The 14,073-nt window shown below is 51.8% G+C and overlaps 1 protein-coding gene across 1 annotated transcript; it reads right to left on the bottom strand.

Moving 5' to 3' along the window:
* Positions 1–436: 436 nt before the first annotated feature.
* LOC149365749 (uncharacterized) lies at positions 437–3,602 on the bottom strand. The gene is made up of 2 exons (XM_089545728.1): positions 3,011–3,602; positions 437–784 (listed from the first exon to the last, which is right to left on the bottom strand). The coding sequence occupies exons 1-2, from the start codon at positions 3,047–3,049 to the stop codon at positions 650–652; spliced, it is 174 nt and encodes a 57-aa protein (XP_089401854.1). The 5' UTR covers positions 3,050–3,602; the 3' UTR covers positions 437–649.
* Positions 3,603–14,073: the final 10,471 nt, after the last annotated feature.

The following is a 14,073-nucleotide window of genomic DNA, read 5'->3' as shown; positions in this document are numbered from 1 at the left end:
GATTTCGACACCAACGTGAGCTATCCTCCCAGCGCCCGGTCAGGCCGCTGTCACTGACCGCTGGAGCGACGTTACGTGGAAGGTTCACTGGGTGCGCCCACAGCGACCAATACGAAGCCCGTTGCGTGCGTGTGTGCGTGCGTGCGTGCGTGTGTGTGTGTGTGTGTGTGTGTGTGTGTGTGTGCGTGCGTGCGTGTGTGTGTGTGCGTGTGCGTGTGTGTGTGTGCGTGCGTGTGCGTGTGTGTGTGTGTTTATGCGTGTGTGTGGGGGTGCGTGCGTGCGTGCGTGCGTGCGTGCGTGTGTGCGTGCGTGCGTGTTTGTGTGTGTGTGTGTGTGTGTGTGTGTGTGTGTGTGTGTGTGTGTGTGTGTGTGTGTGTGTGTGTGTGCGTGTGTGTGTGTGTGTGTGTGTGTGTGTGCAGAGAGAGAGAGTATAATAGGGCATATTGCATAAGAGCCAAGCTTCACAGGTGGTCATATAGAACTGTTTATCTAAGAGCAGCATCAATAAATCGCTGCACGATTTTTGAGCCTTTTCATCGCCCGCGGTAGCCGGCCAGGATCTGACGGAGTCGCGACGGTCGAAGGGTCGAGATGACCGGGGCTCAGATTTTCATTCGAGAACGGGTCTATCCCACCCGCGGCAGGGACATCACTTGTGCTGCTTGAGGTCCTCGATGATCCTTCTCTTGTCCGCTATCTGTTTCTCCAGTTCCCGGATGATCATCTCGCGCTCCCTGATTTCCCCTTCCATGTGGTCGTGCAGCATCTTGATCTGGTCTTTTTGCTGCGAAAGAAACAGCACTCATAAAAATGGTCTATAGACTTTCTATAGACTGCTTGTGATCCAAACCATTTGGATTCCTATAGAAATGCTTTTGTTTTTCATAACCTAGTGTCCATAGAGAAAAGTCTACTAAAGTTTACGCTCATAAATATATAGATTTTGACTGTCATAGATTTTCACTGTCTGTCGACTAGTCTACAAAATTTTTTCTAGAGAAAGTCGATATACTTTATTGACAAGTCTATGGACAGTCTATAGACTGTCTAAAAACAATTAACCAAGGGAAAGACAGTGCGTTCGGACTAGACGTCTACAGTTTGGTCGATTTTCCAGTATCAGATCGCAAAGCACCTAAAGATCAGCGGTGCAGAATCGTGCAGCATCGACATCCATTCAATTTGCGGTTCGAAACGACTACACCAGAGCGAGCGGCCGGAAGTGAGAACTTATACCAATGCCTTTCCTGGAGCGGCGGTAATTTCGTAATCTTCCCCCAATGTTAAAACCGAAAAAGAAATGTCCATTACGCGAAGCCCATGCCGCCTTTCTGTAAGAACTGCGCAGATACAAATTCCTGTCCATGTGAGCGGAATTTGCAGTAACCCAGCATGGTGAAGCACCTGAAGCTCTCAGCAGTAAGGTAAGAGTTCGTTAAAGGCAGAATGAAGACGTGAAGACGTCTATAGGCAGCCTTCGGCCAGAAGGACCATAGCCAACAGGTAGGCAAGGGCCGCCGACGCCAATCACACCCGCCATTAGGGATGAGGTGGACTATGGTAATGAGGGGATTGTAAAGATGCGAGTTTATAGGGAGCACCTCGGCCGTCGAACCTGCAGCTTCACCGAATGACTGTCTCGTTCCTTCTCCAGACCAGAAAGATCAGAAGAGGAATGGAATTCCGACCGTGAGTCCCGCTGGCATATTCGGCTTTATGCGGCGGCGTGGGTGTCAGCTACGCACTTTCTGTGAATGATGCTGCTTGTTCTACGTCGGCAAAGTTTCGTCGCGAAGCTTCAAGCCAGTTCCTAACTCATTGGTGACTACTTTCACTGCATTGCCGCAGATGATTGAATAGCTAGCATGTGCATTTACGGGCCACTGGAGGCTCGTCACTGAGTACTGAACAGAGTTGGGCGTGTAAGAATAAAGAGGTGTTCCTTTGCTCTCTTCTATGGATAGCTAGCTACTCTCGTCCTTGCTTTAACGCGATAGCATTGGAAGGCTCATCGGGAAAAAAAAAATGTGTCGTTGGTCATAAAAGTCGCTGACAGGAAGTGGCGCCGCTATAGGCCGGACGAAACCCCGCAATTCCACACAGTGAGCGAGGGAGTACCTAGAAAAGGTTCTCCGTTTCAATAGATGGCGCCACTACACTTAACGCGAATGTGCCAAGCCCGAGTAGCGGCAAGAGATAGAGTATATTAATCTATCCTAAACGCAGAAAGCCAGTAACAAAGAAGCACTATCAGACATAGTATATTGGATGAAACCGAACAGCAGATGTCACTTTCGTGAAGAATTCGGCCGCCAGAGAGATTTTCTTTATTTCAACGCGAAAGGAGTTTAAATCTTTCTCAACTTGCAATGCTACTCTTGGTAAGAAGTGGCTGCCGTGTCACGGCGTATTCCGTGCCGTGAGAATCCTGGCCTTCGTCGTTTCTTCGCTTTCGTTTGTACCGGCGTAAATTTGCGATGTTGTGCTTGCTGTCTCTCTAAGCCGCTTGTGTGGATCTACGTAAATTCCTGGTCACCGTATACTGCGAACTATGGAAGCCAAGCTCGGTCCTCTGCTGGAACTGGTTTTTGCGTGAAACTCGCTTTCTGGAGCGCGAATGTCGTCAAAAGCGTCGCGAGAGCCCGTCAAGAAACGTCGTAACATTTTTTTCAAAATACGGGCACTCAAAAAGCGGCGCATGAGACTGTTTTCCCTGCGGGCAATTTGGGGGGAAAAAAGTTTAGTACGCAGTACGTTCAGTTAGCCGGCTTCCTGTGCTTACGTGCTTCTTGCCTCAGATGGATGTCACCTAAAACAACCTAAACACAAGAACGTTCTAGCGCCAACATAACCCCGTCTAGAAAGAAAAAGTGCCCCACATATGTACGGCAGTTTTTCAAGGCGTATTTTTGTGGCATAAACGTAATGCTGTGGCTTTTCCCTCTGTCTTCCCTTCTCTGTTTGGTGCGCGTGTGCGTGCGTGCGCGTGTGTGTGTCGACGGGTACTCACCAGCTTGCGGAAATACTGCTCCTCACGGGCCAGTTCCATCTTCGCAAAGCTTCCTCCGGCCTCACGGATGCTGCCACCAGCGCCCCCACCCTGCACGCGTTTGCGCTGCAATTACATCAGTGGTCTCCGTAGGTGCAATATAAAAGTGTCACTGCTTTTTTCACTGACTGCCGCGAGTCTGATTTAATGATTCACGGTGTTCAACGTCCCGAAGCGGCTCAGGGTATGAGGGATGCCGTAGTGAAGGGCCCCGGAAGGTTCGAAACACTAGGTTGTTTAACGTGCCCCGACATCGCACAGTAAATGGGTCTCTAGAATTTCGCTTCATCGAAAATCGACCACCGCGGCTAGGATCGAACCCGCGTCTTTCGGGTCAGCAGCCGGACACCATAACCACTGAGCCACCGCGGCGGGACGTAGAGGTGATCGCGCTACAGCTGGTATAGCGTCCTCTCCGTTTTCATTTTGTATGGTCTGCTTGTTCGAGCCGTTCGCGCACAATAACAACTATAGCACACTGGACGTCAATAGCTGTACCAGTACATGCGCCTCGTCTCCTGGTCATTAAGAAAGATGGATGGATGGATGGATGGATGGATGGATGGATGGAAACAACTTTATTACAAAAAAAAATCTTCCAGGGTGGTCCCCTACTGGTCCAGGAGTCCACGGGCTTGTGCTTCACGTAAAGCCCGATCCACCAGCCATTTCTGGCCCTTGGGCTTGAAGAGAAGTTTATTCGACTCATTATTCATACAAAGGGACCATAGTCCCTCACAAAGACAAACACAACAAGGCAGCGACTAGTGTCGCTCGGTACAAACAAGCTATGAAACAAGAATACGACGGCGGCTGCTGTCGCCGTTCACACAAAATCATTCACAGCACAGAAGGACAAGCAAATCCAACACTCGACACCGACATCACGGAGACGGAAGTCAGAGCGGCCCTCCTGACTCTCCGCGCCAACTCCGCACCTGGTGCAGACCAAATCACAAACTCCATGCTCCGTAATCTGGATGACCAATCGATCACCCACATTACGAAATACTTCAACCAGTGCTGGAGGGAGGGTAACCTCCCGCAGTCCTGGCGCCACGCGAAGGTAATATTCATACCTAAACCCAACAAGCCACTTACACTTCAAAGCCTTCGCCCTATTTCGCTAACCTCATGCCTTGGGAAGCTCCTAGAGCATGTTGTCTTAGCGAGACTCACAAGTCACATGGCGGACAACAATCTTTACCCGCATAGCATGGTAGGATTTCGCCCCCATCTATCCGCACAGGATGCTATGCTGCAACTCTCACACGACATTTTCGACCCGCTTCTTCCGGGTCACACCAAGGCAGTCTTAGCTTTGGATCTCTCCAAAGCTTTTGATCGCATTGAACATCAGGAGATCATGACTGCTCTATCCCCCTTGAATGTGGGTGTGCGCACGTATGCCTACATTCAAGCATCCCTCACTGACCGCACAGCTGAGATACACTTCGGCCCTCTGTCTTCCCCCTCCTACACTCTTCAGAGTATCGGCACCCCTCAAGGGTCCGTCCTTTCCCCCTTTCTCTTTAACATTACCCTCATCCCCCTCGCCCGAAAATTGGCCACTATTCCCCACCTGAAGCACACTCTTTATGCCGACGATATCACCCTGTGGACCACTCACGGCAGTGACGGAGACATAGAGAACACCTTACAGGAAGCAGCCACCCTCACCCAAAATTACGCACGGACCATCGGACTGTCTTGCTCCCCAGAGAAGACCGAACTCTTCCTCATCCGGCCTAAGAACCACCGCTGCCCCCGCTCCCCCATTGCCATTGAATTGAATGGTGACCCGGTACCTGAGGTTGGAACCCTCCGTGTATTGGGCCTGCACATCCAGAACGATGGCAAAAACACCACCACCCTCAAGAAACTCAAGCAGGTTGTAGGCGCGATATCGCACCTCATCCGCAGGGTTTCTGGACGTCATAGAGGCATGAAGGAGCGCGACCTATGTCGCCTCATTCATGCCTTTGTCCTCAGCCGTGTGCTGTACACTACCCCATACTTACACCTATCCAAACATGACATAAACGCTTTGGATGCTTTGATTCGCAAGGCATTCAAGGTAGCACTTCACCTTCCCCTCAACACACCCACAGACAGATTACTAGGCCTGGGCCTCCACAATACGATCGAGGAACTGGTGGAGGCCCACCGACAGGCCCAATACATCAGGCTCACACAAACCTCCACAGGTCGGTATATCCTGGACACCCTCGGAATCAAAATACCGGCCAACGACCCAACCCTCCTCGCCATCCCACGATCCCTTCACCGAGAGCTCCTCATCAGGCCGCTCCCGAGGAATATGCACCTCCAACCATGAGCAGCGCCGCAGAGCCCGTGCGAAGGCACTCCATCGAGCGTACGGCCCCCAGCCGGACGCCGTGTGGGTGGACGCTTCCTGCACGGGTGATGAAGCGACAGCAGCTGTGGTGGACTCCTCTTTATCCGCCCTCCTCACACTACCTCTCCCTCCAGACACGTCCCCAGAGGCTGCAGAGGAAGCCGCCATTGCCCTTGCTATAACCCGCACGGAAGCCCGGTACATTTTAAACGATTCTAAAACTGCGATTCTAAATTTTGCTCCAGGCCGAGTCCATGTCCCTGCTTTTCGCATACTGGACTCGCCCGATGCCCCCCCGCCCCGCCAAGTGGAGCTGATATGGGTGCCCGCGCACTCCGGGAATCCCGGAAACGAGGCCGCCAACCTTTTAGCCCGAGGTTCTTTAAACCGGGCTCAGGTGGCCTCGGATCGGGGAATCACGAAGGATCGCATGCACTCATTCAGTGAGCTGACCCAGGCATACAGAGCCTCTCGCCAGCTCTACCCCCCGCCCCACCCCTCCCTAGATAACAGACACGCAACACTCTGGCGCAGATTACAAACACATACTCTCCCCTCGCCCCTTACCCTAACCCACTATCATCCCTCCTTCCCCACTCCTGCTTGCGCCCTATGCCCAGAACCCTTCGCTTCTTCCCTCCACATCCTTTCCCTCTGCCCGGCGGACCCTCCTCCGCGGGACCTAGAGAACCTCAAGACCTGGGAGGACTGGGAGACCCTGCTGCGCTCGGAGGACCCGGCCGTGCAGACCATCGCCACCGGCCGTGCTGCCAGCGTTATGGACCTTCGGAACATAAACACTTGAGTGCAGTGGGGTCGTGCGGGGACCCTGGGGCGTGCCTCGAATTCCTCTGTAAATAAAGTTTTCTCTTTCTCTCTCTCTCCAGGCATCGCGGGAGGAAGCACGCTCACAAAATACGATGAACGCGCACCGACACCGCGCTTGGCTGAGCGGTCCGTAAAGCAGCCTCCCAGGAAGAATGAGTGGGATTGGGGATGGGGGGGGGGGGTACTGCCTTTGGGGAAGGACATTCCCAAAGGTAGTGGAAAAGTGTCGATCTGTGCACGCCACAGGTGTTACAATCAGGAGGAAAGGTGGGGTGGAAGCATGAGAGACGATGGGATGAAATAAAACAGCCTGTCTGTAATTGTCGCCATGTGGCGCTGGATAAAGGCGACAAGGTACTGTGGGGTGGTGGCAGTGTCCTGCGGCTGAATTTGTAAAATGTGGTGATTTGGTGATATGTAGAGAGGACCGATGGGGCTTCTTGTGCAGGGTTGGGTGCCTGATCATCCAGGGTCCGGGAGGAGAGTTCTTGCTACTAAGCACAGCCACTACTGATGCTGCAAACATTACTTCATGATACCACACGCTGCAAACTACGGTTCAGGTGTCCACCGAGATATGTGAGACCGATACTGCGCCACTTCCTTTCCTCAAAAACCAATTTACACCCGTGTGCTGTGCGATGTCAGTGCACGTTCCCCAGGTTATCAAAATTATTCCGGTGGCCTCCACTACGGCACCTCTTTCTTCCTTTCTTCTTTCACTCCCAACCTCCTGCCTTCCCTCATGACACGGTTGAGGTGTCCACCAAAAATCACGTGAGACAGTTTTCATGTCTTTCATCTCCTGAAAACTAATTTCCTAAAGCATTAACTTTGCTCTTTATGCAGTCCAAAGAAATGCAAAGAAATAACAGAACTTTTACTTAAAAGAACAACGCAACCGCAGATGGCTATTTCGCAGTTTTAAGAAGGTATCGTTCGGAGAAAGGAAAAGGGGTATAGTGGGGCGCAAACCTCAGTCTACACTGCGCCTACTCGTGATGTGTCTGTCAACAAGATAAAGGGAACAGCAGCATTTGCATTTGGTTTTTATGAATGTCAGTCGTTTTCGAAGCTTTCGTATTGCGAAATTTCAGCGCAGTTCATCAGCTGTTCAAGCTTTGATATATTGAGACAAAGAATTCAAGCTAGACATGTATGTACAATTACAGCCCTCGAATTACGCGCATGTGTCGAAGTAACCCTCCGCTAACTGTTCCTGACTGTCATGAAGGAAGCTTTGTGGTCGGAGAAATAGAGGGATATATGCTAGACTTGCTGCACCAATGCCTGGTTGTCAAAGACGAGGTCTACATATATATTTCGCGAGGTTGTCAGCCGTGGGGGGCGTTACGAGCGACAGGAACGGGATGTCCTCCCGCATAAGTGGTAAAAAATTCCTGTTTGTCTTTATATCGCGCATATAATATCCAATGCTAATCGAATGCTTGGCTACTTACGACGCGATTTTTCTAAAGCACCATCCTCTTTAAAATTACTCCTTTACAAAACTCTAATACGGCCCAAACTCGAATACGCCGCGTCAGTTTGGAATCCCGGCCTAACAAACCTAACACAAGCTTTGGAAATGGTTCAGAATAACTCTACTCGCTTCATTCTTTCTAACTATACCAGAACAGCAAGCATCAGTGCCATGAAATCTAGCCTTAACTTACCATCCTTATCATCACGTCGCAAAATTTTTCGCCTGTGCCTTTTACACAAGTTATTCTATCACCCGCAGTTTCATACCGAACTTATCTCACCCCCTCAAGTACGTATCAAGATTAGATCACATTCATAAGGTTGTCATCCCTTTCTGCAGAACGAAAACTTTTTTTCAGTCATTCGTACCACGCACATCGAGTGAGTGGAATCACCTTCCTTCTTCGACGGCCACCATCACCGATCATCATTTATTCAAGAATATCATAGCTAACATTGTTTAACTAGGATGTATTTTATATTGTGTTATTGTTTTTTCTTCCTTTTTCTGTTTTTTTTTCTTCTTTTTTTCTTTCTCTGAACGCCTTAGCTAACAATGTATGTGCAGGAGTCATGTTTGTACTTTGCCTGTTTAATTAACTCCTGTTTGTCAAATTTCATTTTTTGTAACCACTCCCCTCTGTAATGCCGTAATGGCCCTGAGGGTATAATAAATAAATAAATAAATATTAGTGTCCCCCTGCCACCCTGGCAGGTGGCAGTTAATGGTTGATCGCGAGAGAGAGAGAGAGAGAGAGAAAACTTTATTTACAAAGGAATTCGGGGCACGCCCCAGGGTCCCCGCACGACCCCACTGCACTCAAGTGTTTATGTTCCTGAGGTCCATAACACTGGCAGCACGGCCGGTGGCGATGGTCTGCACGGCCGGGTCCTCCGAGCGCAGCAGGGTCTCCCAGTCCTCCCAGGTCTTGAGGTTCTCTAGGTCCCGCGGGGGAGGGTCCGCCGGGCAGAGGGAAAGGATGTGGAGGGAAGAAGCGAAGGGTTCTGGGCATAGGGCGCAAGCAGGAGTGGGGAAGGAGGGATGATAGTGGGTTAGGGTAAGGGGCGAGGGGAGAGTATGTGTTTGTAATCTGCGCCAGAGTGTTGCGTGTCTGTTATCTAGGGAGGGGTGGGGCGGGGGGTAGAGCTGGCGAGAGGCTCTGCATGCCTGGGTCAGCTCACTGAATGAGTGCATGCGATCCTTCGTGAATCCCCGATCCGAGGCCACCTGAGCCCGGTTTAAAGAACCTCGGGCTAAAAGGTTGGCGGCCTCGTTTCCGGGATTCCCGGAGTGCGCAGGCATCCATATCAGCTCCACTTGGCGGAGCGGGGGTGCATCGGGCGAGTCCAGTATGCCAAAAGCAGGGACATGAACTCGGCCTCGAGCGAAATTTAGAATCGCAGTTTTAGAGTCCGTTAAAATATACCGGGCTTCCGTGCGGGTTATAGCAAGTGCAATGGCGGCTTCCTCTGCAGCCTCTGGGGACGTATCTGGAGGGAGAGGTAGTGTCAGGAGGATGGATGAAGAGGAGTCCACCGCAGCTGCTGTCGCTTCATCACCCGTGCAGGCAGCGTCCACCCATACGGCGTCCGGCTGGGGGCCGTACGCTCGATGGAGTGCCTTCGCACGGGCTCTGCGGCGCTGCTCATGGTGGGACGGGTGCATATTCCTCGGGAGCGGCCTGATGAGAAGCTCTCGGTGAAGGGATCGTGGGATGGCGAGAAGGGTTGGGTCGTAGCCGGTATTTTGATTCCCAGGGAGTCCAGGATATACCGACCTGTGGAAGTTTTTGTGAGCCTGATGTATTGGGCCTGTCGGTGGGCCTCCACCAGTTCCCCGATCGTGTTGTGGAGGCCCAGGCCTAGTAATCTGTCTGTGGGTGTGTTGAGGGGAAGATGAAGTGCTACCTTGAATGCCTTGCGAATCAAAGCATCCAAAGCGTTTATGTCATGTTTGGATAGTTGTAAATATGGGGTAGTATACAGTACACGGCTGAGGACAAAGGCATGAATGAGGCGACATAGGTCGCGCTCCTTCATGCCTCTATGATGTCGCGAAACCCTGCGGATGAGGTGCGATATCGCGCCTGCAACCTGCTTGAGTTTCTTGAGGGTAGTGGTGTTTTTGCCATCGTTCTGGATGTGCAAGCCCAATACACGGAGGGTGCCAACCTCAGGTACCGGGTAACCATTCAATTCAATGGCAATGGGGGAGCGGGGACAGCGGTGGTTCTTAGGCCGGAAGAGCTCGCTCACCGTTGTCAGAGCTAACGCATGCAGCTCACATCTCTCTCTCAGCACCCAACTGTCAGTTATTGAACTGTTGTTCCAGAGTTTGCCATGACGCCTCCATTATAGGCTCGCAGTACAGAGCTCGTAGGGTTCAGCTCGGCAGTGTGTAGATTGCGGTACACCGAAAATGGTGTAGTGCTTCCCTGTGATCCGGTGTCGACCTTGAAGAGTGCTTCACGACCTGCGATTTGGGCTTTCGCAGTCCAGTCCTTACTGTCGCTACTTGCGATTCCAACGTCACGAACGTCGAACTCATCCTTCATTCATTCATTCATTCATTCATTCATTCATTCATTCATTCATTCATTCATTCATTCATTCATTCATTCATTCATGTCAAGTTCGCTGACTTCACTGACGACTGCCTCAGCCGGACAACAAATTGCGAAATGGTGGAGCTTTCGGCAGGAGTTACATCTTTTCCCATGTGCCGGACAATGCCGTTGTTCGTGGCGTCGGTTGCACTACTTGCAGCGATACGTAGTTCTGTCGAGTGCAGTCTTCTCTTGGGGCTCCATGCAGTGACGGCATGGCGCTACAAACCGAGAGACTGTGTCAATACTCTTATCTGGCTTCTCCCAGATCTGGTTTTTTCGTGCCACTGATTCCGCCACTCGGCACATTTCTTCAGCCTTTATCAACGTTAGGCCCTTCTCAAGGAGCAATTTTTCACGCAACTTTGCGTCTTTCGTCCTAAAGACGATCTGACCTTTGATCGTTGCTTGTTTCTTGAGATCTCGGATAAATTTTTCAAACGGCTCTCCATCCCCTTGCTTCCTCGAGCGAAATACGTAACGCTCATGCACTTCATTGCCTACCTCAGCACAGTAGGCCTCAAACTTCGTGACCAGGGTGTCATAATCTTCTTTATCTTCCCCAGCCTCAAACTTGAACGTGTTGAAGACGTCAAGCGCTTCATCTCCGTCAACGCTTAAGACGAGCGCTGCTTTTGCTGCACCGGTTCTAGGATCGTCTTTAGACGTGGTTGCCATGATGAACAGTTCCAGTTTCTGCTTAAACCGCTTCAAGTTCTGAGGCAAGTTTCCCGAGAGCTGCAAGGGTTCTGGGGGCTTCAGCAGGTCCATCGTCGACCTATCCAGCGCCGTTGCTAACTGGCCACTTCTGACACTATGTATCAGATCGGTATACGCACTCGACAGCATGACGGCCACAACAAGAAGAACGCATGTTTATTGATGGCCATCGTTTTTATAGGTTTCCATAGCGCGGCGCACGCACTGCGCATGGCACGTGCACCGTCATCAGGAGAGAGAGAGAAAAACTTATCTGAAGAGGAATTCGGGGCACGCCCCAGGGTCCCCGCACGACCCCACTGCACTCAAGTGTTTATGTTCCTAAGGTTCATAACACTGGCAGCACGGCCGGTGGCGATGGTCTGCACGGCCGGGTCCTCCGAGCGCAGCAGGGTCTCCCAGTCCTCCCAGGTCTTGAGGTTCTCTAGGTCCCGCGGAGGAGGGTCCGCCGGGCAGAGGGAAAGGATGTGGAGGGAAGAAGCGAAGTGTTCTGGGCATAGGGCGCATGCCGGAGTGGGGAAGGAGGTATGATAGTGGGCTACGGTAAGGGGTGAGAGTGTGTCTGTAGTCTGCGCCACAGTGTTGCTGGTTTATTATCTAGGGAGGAGTGGGGCGGGGGGTAGAGCTGGCATGAGGCTCTGTAGGACTGCGTCAGCTCGCTGAATGAGTGCATGCGCTCCTTCGTGAATCCCCGATCCGAGGCCACCTGAGCCCGGTTTAAAGAACCTCGCGCTAAAAGGTTGGCGGCCTCATTTCCGGGGTTCCCGGAGTGCGCAGGCATCTATATCAGCTCCACTTGGCGGGCCGGGGGTGCATCGGGCGAGTCCAGTATGCCAAAAGCAGGGACATGGACTCGGCCTCGAGCAAAATTTAAAATCGCAGTCTTCAAGTCGCTTAAAATGTACCGGGCTTCCGTGCGGGTTATAGCAAGTGCAATGGCGGCTTCCTCTGCAGCCTCTGGGGACGTGTCTGGAGGGCGAGGTAGTGTGAGGAGGGCGGAGGAAAAGAAGTCCACCACAGCTGCTGTCGCTTCATCACCCGTGCAGGCAGCGTCCACCCATACGGCGTCCGGCTTGGAGCCGTACGCTCGATGGAGTGCCTTCGCACGGGCTCTGCGGCGCTGCTCATGGTTGGAGGTGCATATTCCTCGGGAGCGGCCTGATGAGGAGCTCCCGGTGAAGGGGTCGTGGGATGACGAGGAGGGTTGGGTCGTTGACCGGTATTCTCACTCCGAGGGAGTCCAGGATATACCGACCTGTGGCTGTCACACAAGCCTGATACAGAAGAAATGCAATCGTCGGCTGATCTGAAAATAGAAAATACTAGCCCAGCAGAGGGGATTTTGGCATTCACAACTGAACTATCCGCGAACAGCGTTTCGGTCCACGCTCAAGATCAGGAATTACGGATATTCGTCAAAACCAATTGCGAATAGTGTTCCCTTTATCTTGTCGACAGACACAGCACGAGTAGTCGCAATAGAGTGAGGTTTGCACCCCATTATCGCTTTTTCCTTTCTCCGAATGATACCTTCCTTAAACTGCGGAATAGCCATCAGCGGTTGCGTTGCTCTTTTATATAAAAGTTCTCTGATTTCTTTGAATTTCTTTGGACTGCATAATTAGTTTTAAGGAAATGAAAGACATGGAAACTGTCTCACGTGATTCTTGGTGGACACCTCAACCGTGTCGTGAGGAAAGGCAGGAGGGTGGGAGTGAAAGACGAAAGGAAGAAAGAGGTGCCGTAGTGGAGGCCACCAGAATAATTTTGACCAACTGGGGAACGTGCACTGACATCGCACAGCGCACGGATGTAAATTGGTTTTTGAGGAAAAGAAATGAGGCAGTATCGGTCTCACATCTCTCGTTGGACACCTGAACTGCGCCGTAAGGGAATGGAGGAAGGCGGGAATGAAAGAGAGAAAGAAGTGCCGGAGTGGAGGGCGCCGGAATAATTTCGACCACCGGGGATCTTTAGCGTGCGCTGACATCGCACAGCACACGGGCGCCTTTTGCGTTACGCCTCCATCGTAACGCGGCCGCCGCGGTCGGTTTCGAACCCGGGTACTTCGGCTGGGTAGACGAGCGCCTTAACCACTGAGCCACCGCGGCGGGCGCCTTTTGCGTTTCGCCTCCACCAAAACGCGGCAGCGACAACTCACTTTTTTTAGGAAAGAAAAGGCGCACTGTACACTCGGTGGGCACCTTAACCGCTCAGTGTGGGAAGAGATGAAGGATCTAGCGAAGGAAGGAAGAGAAAAGGAAGAAAGGATGAAATGCCTCCATCCAGCGTTCCTTTAAAAATAATAATGAGGCTAAATGAGCCCACGCCCCAAAATTTCGGAGAAGTCATTACCCTTGCCGGAGTACACGGGTTCGAACCCGACCGCGGCGGCCGCGTTTCGATGGAGGCAGTAGGTGGTGGTGTAAAACATTTCCTTATACTATTTACATGAGAGGTATTGCTTGGACCGGGCCTGAAGGGCCCGGCCCTCACATTCACTAGGAGGGATCCCTAGCCCGGAACCTCTGTGGCCTCCGCGGCGGCCCGGTACCTAGTCACCAGAGCTCGTTGACCCTGGAGAGTTGAGCAGCCGAGCATGCAGGGCTGCCTCCCAGTCCTCTCGGGTGGGGTGGGGTGGGAAAGCAGGATTTGCAGACGCAAAAGGCGCCCGTGTACTGTGAACTGGTCAGTGTACCGTGGTGTACAAAAGATATTGCTTCACAACAATTCACAATAGCTGTCTATCATTGCCCACATTGTACCAATAAGGCATGCGCCAAAGCTGCTTGTATCGCCAAGTCCAGGATTCAATAGGATGAAGTTTTGGGCCAGTCGGTCGGACATGTTTGAGGATAAACCGAAATTACAGTTCAGTCAACTCTCCTCTGTCTGCACGTGGCAGTGATTGTGGCAGCGATTGTGGCTTAGCTCGAGCCAGTGGACAGGCCCGTGTACTTTCCTTTTCATCCTTCCTTCAGTTGTAACAACAAGGGAGAGAAAGAAAACTTTATTTGAAGAGGAAA

Source organism: Amblyomma mixtum, chromosome 1 (genome assembly GCF_055824585.1).
Source record: "Amblyomma mixtum isolate Tamu chromosome 1, ASM5582458v1, whole genome shotgun sequence".
In the NCBI taxonomy this organism is placed as follows: Eukaryota; Metazoa; Arthropoda; class Arachnida; order Ixodida; family Ixodidae; genus Amblyomma; species Amblyomma mixtum.
This window is presented reverse-complemented; position numbering and strand designations above follow the sequence as displayed.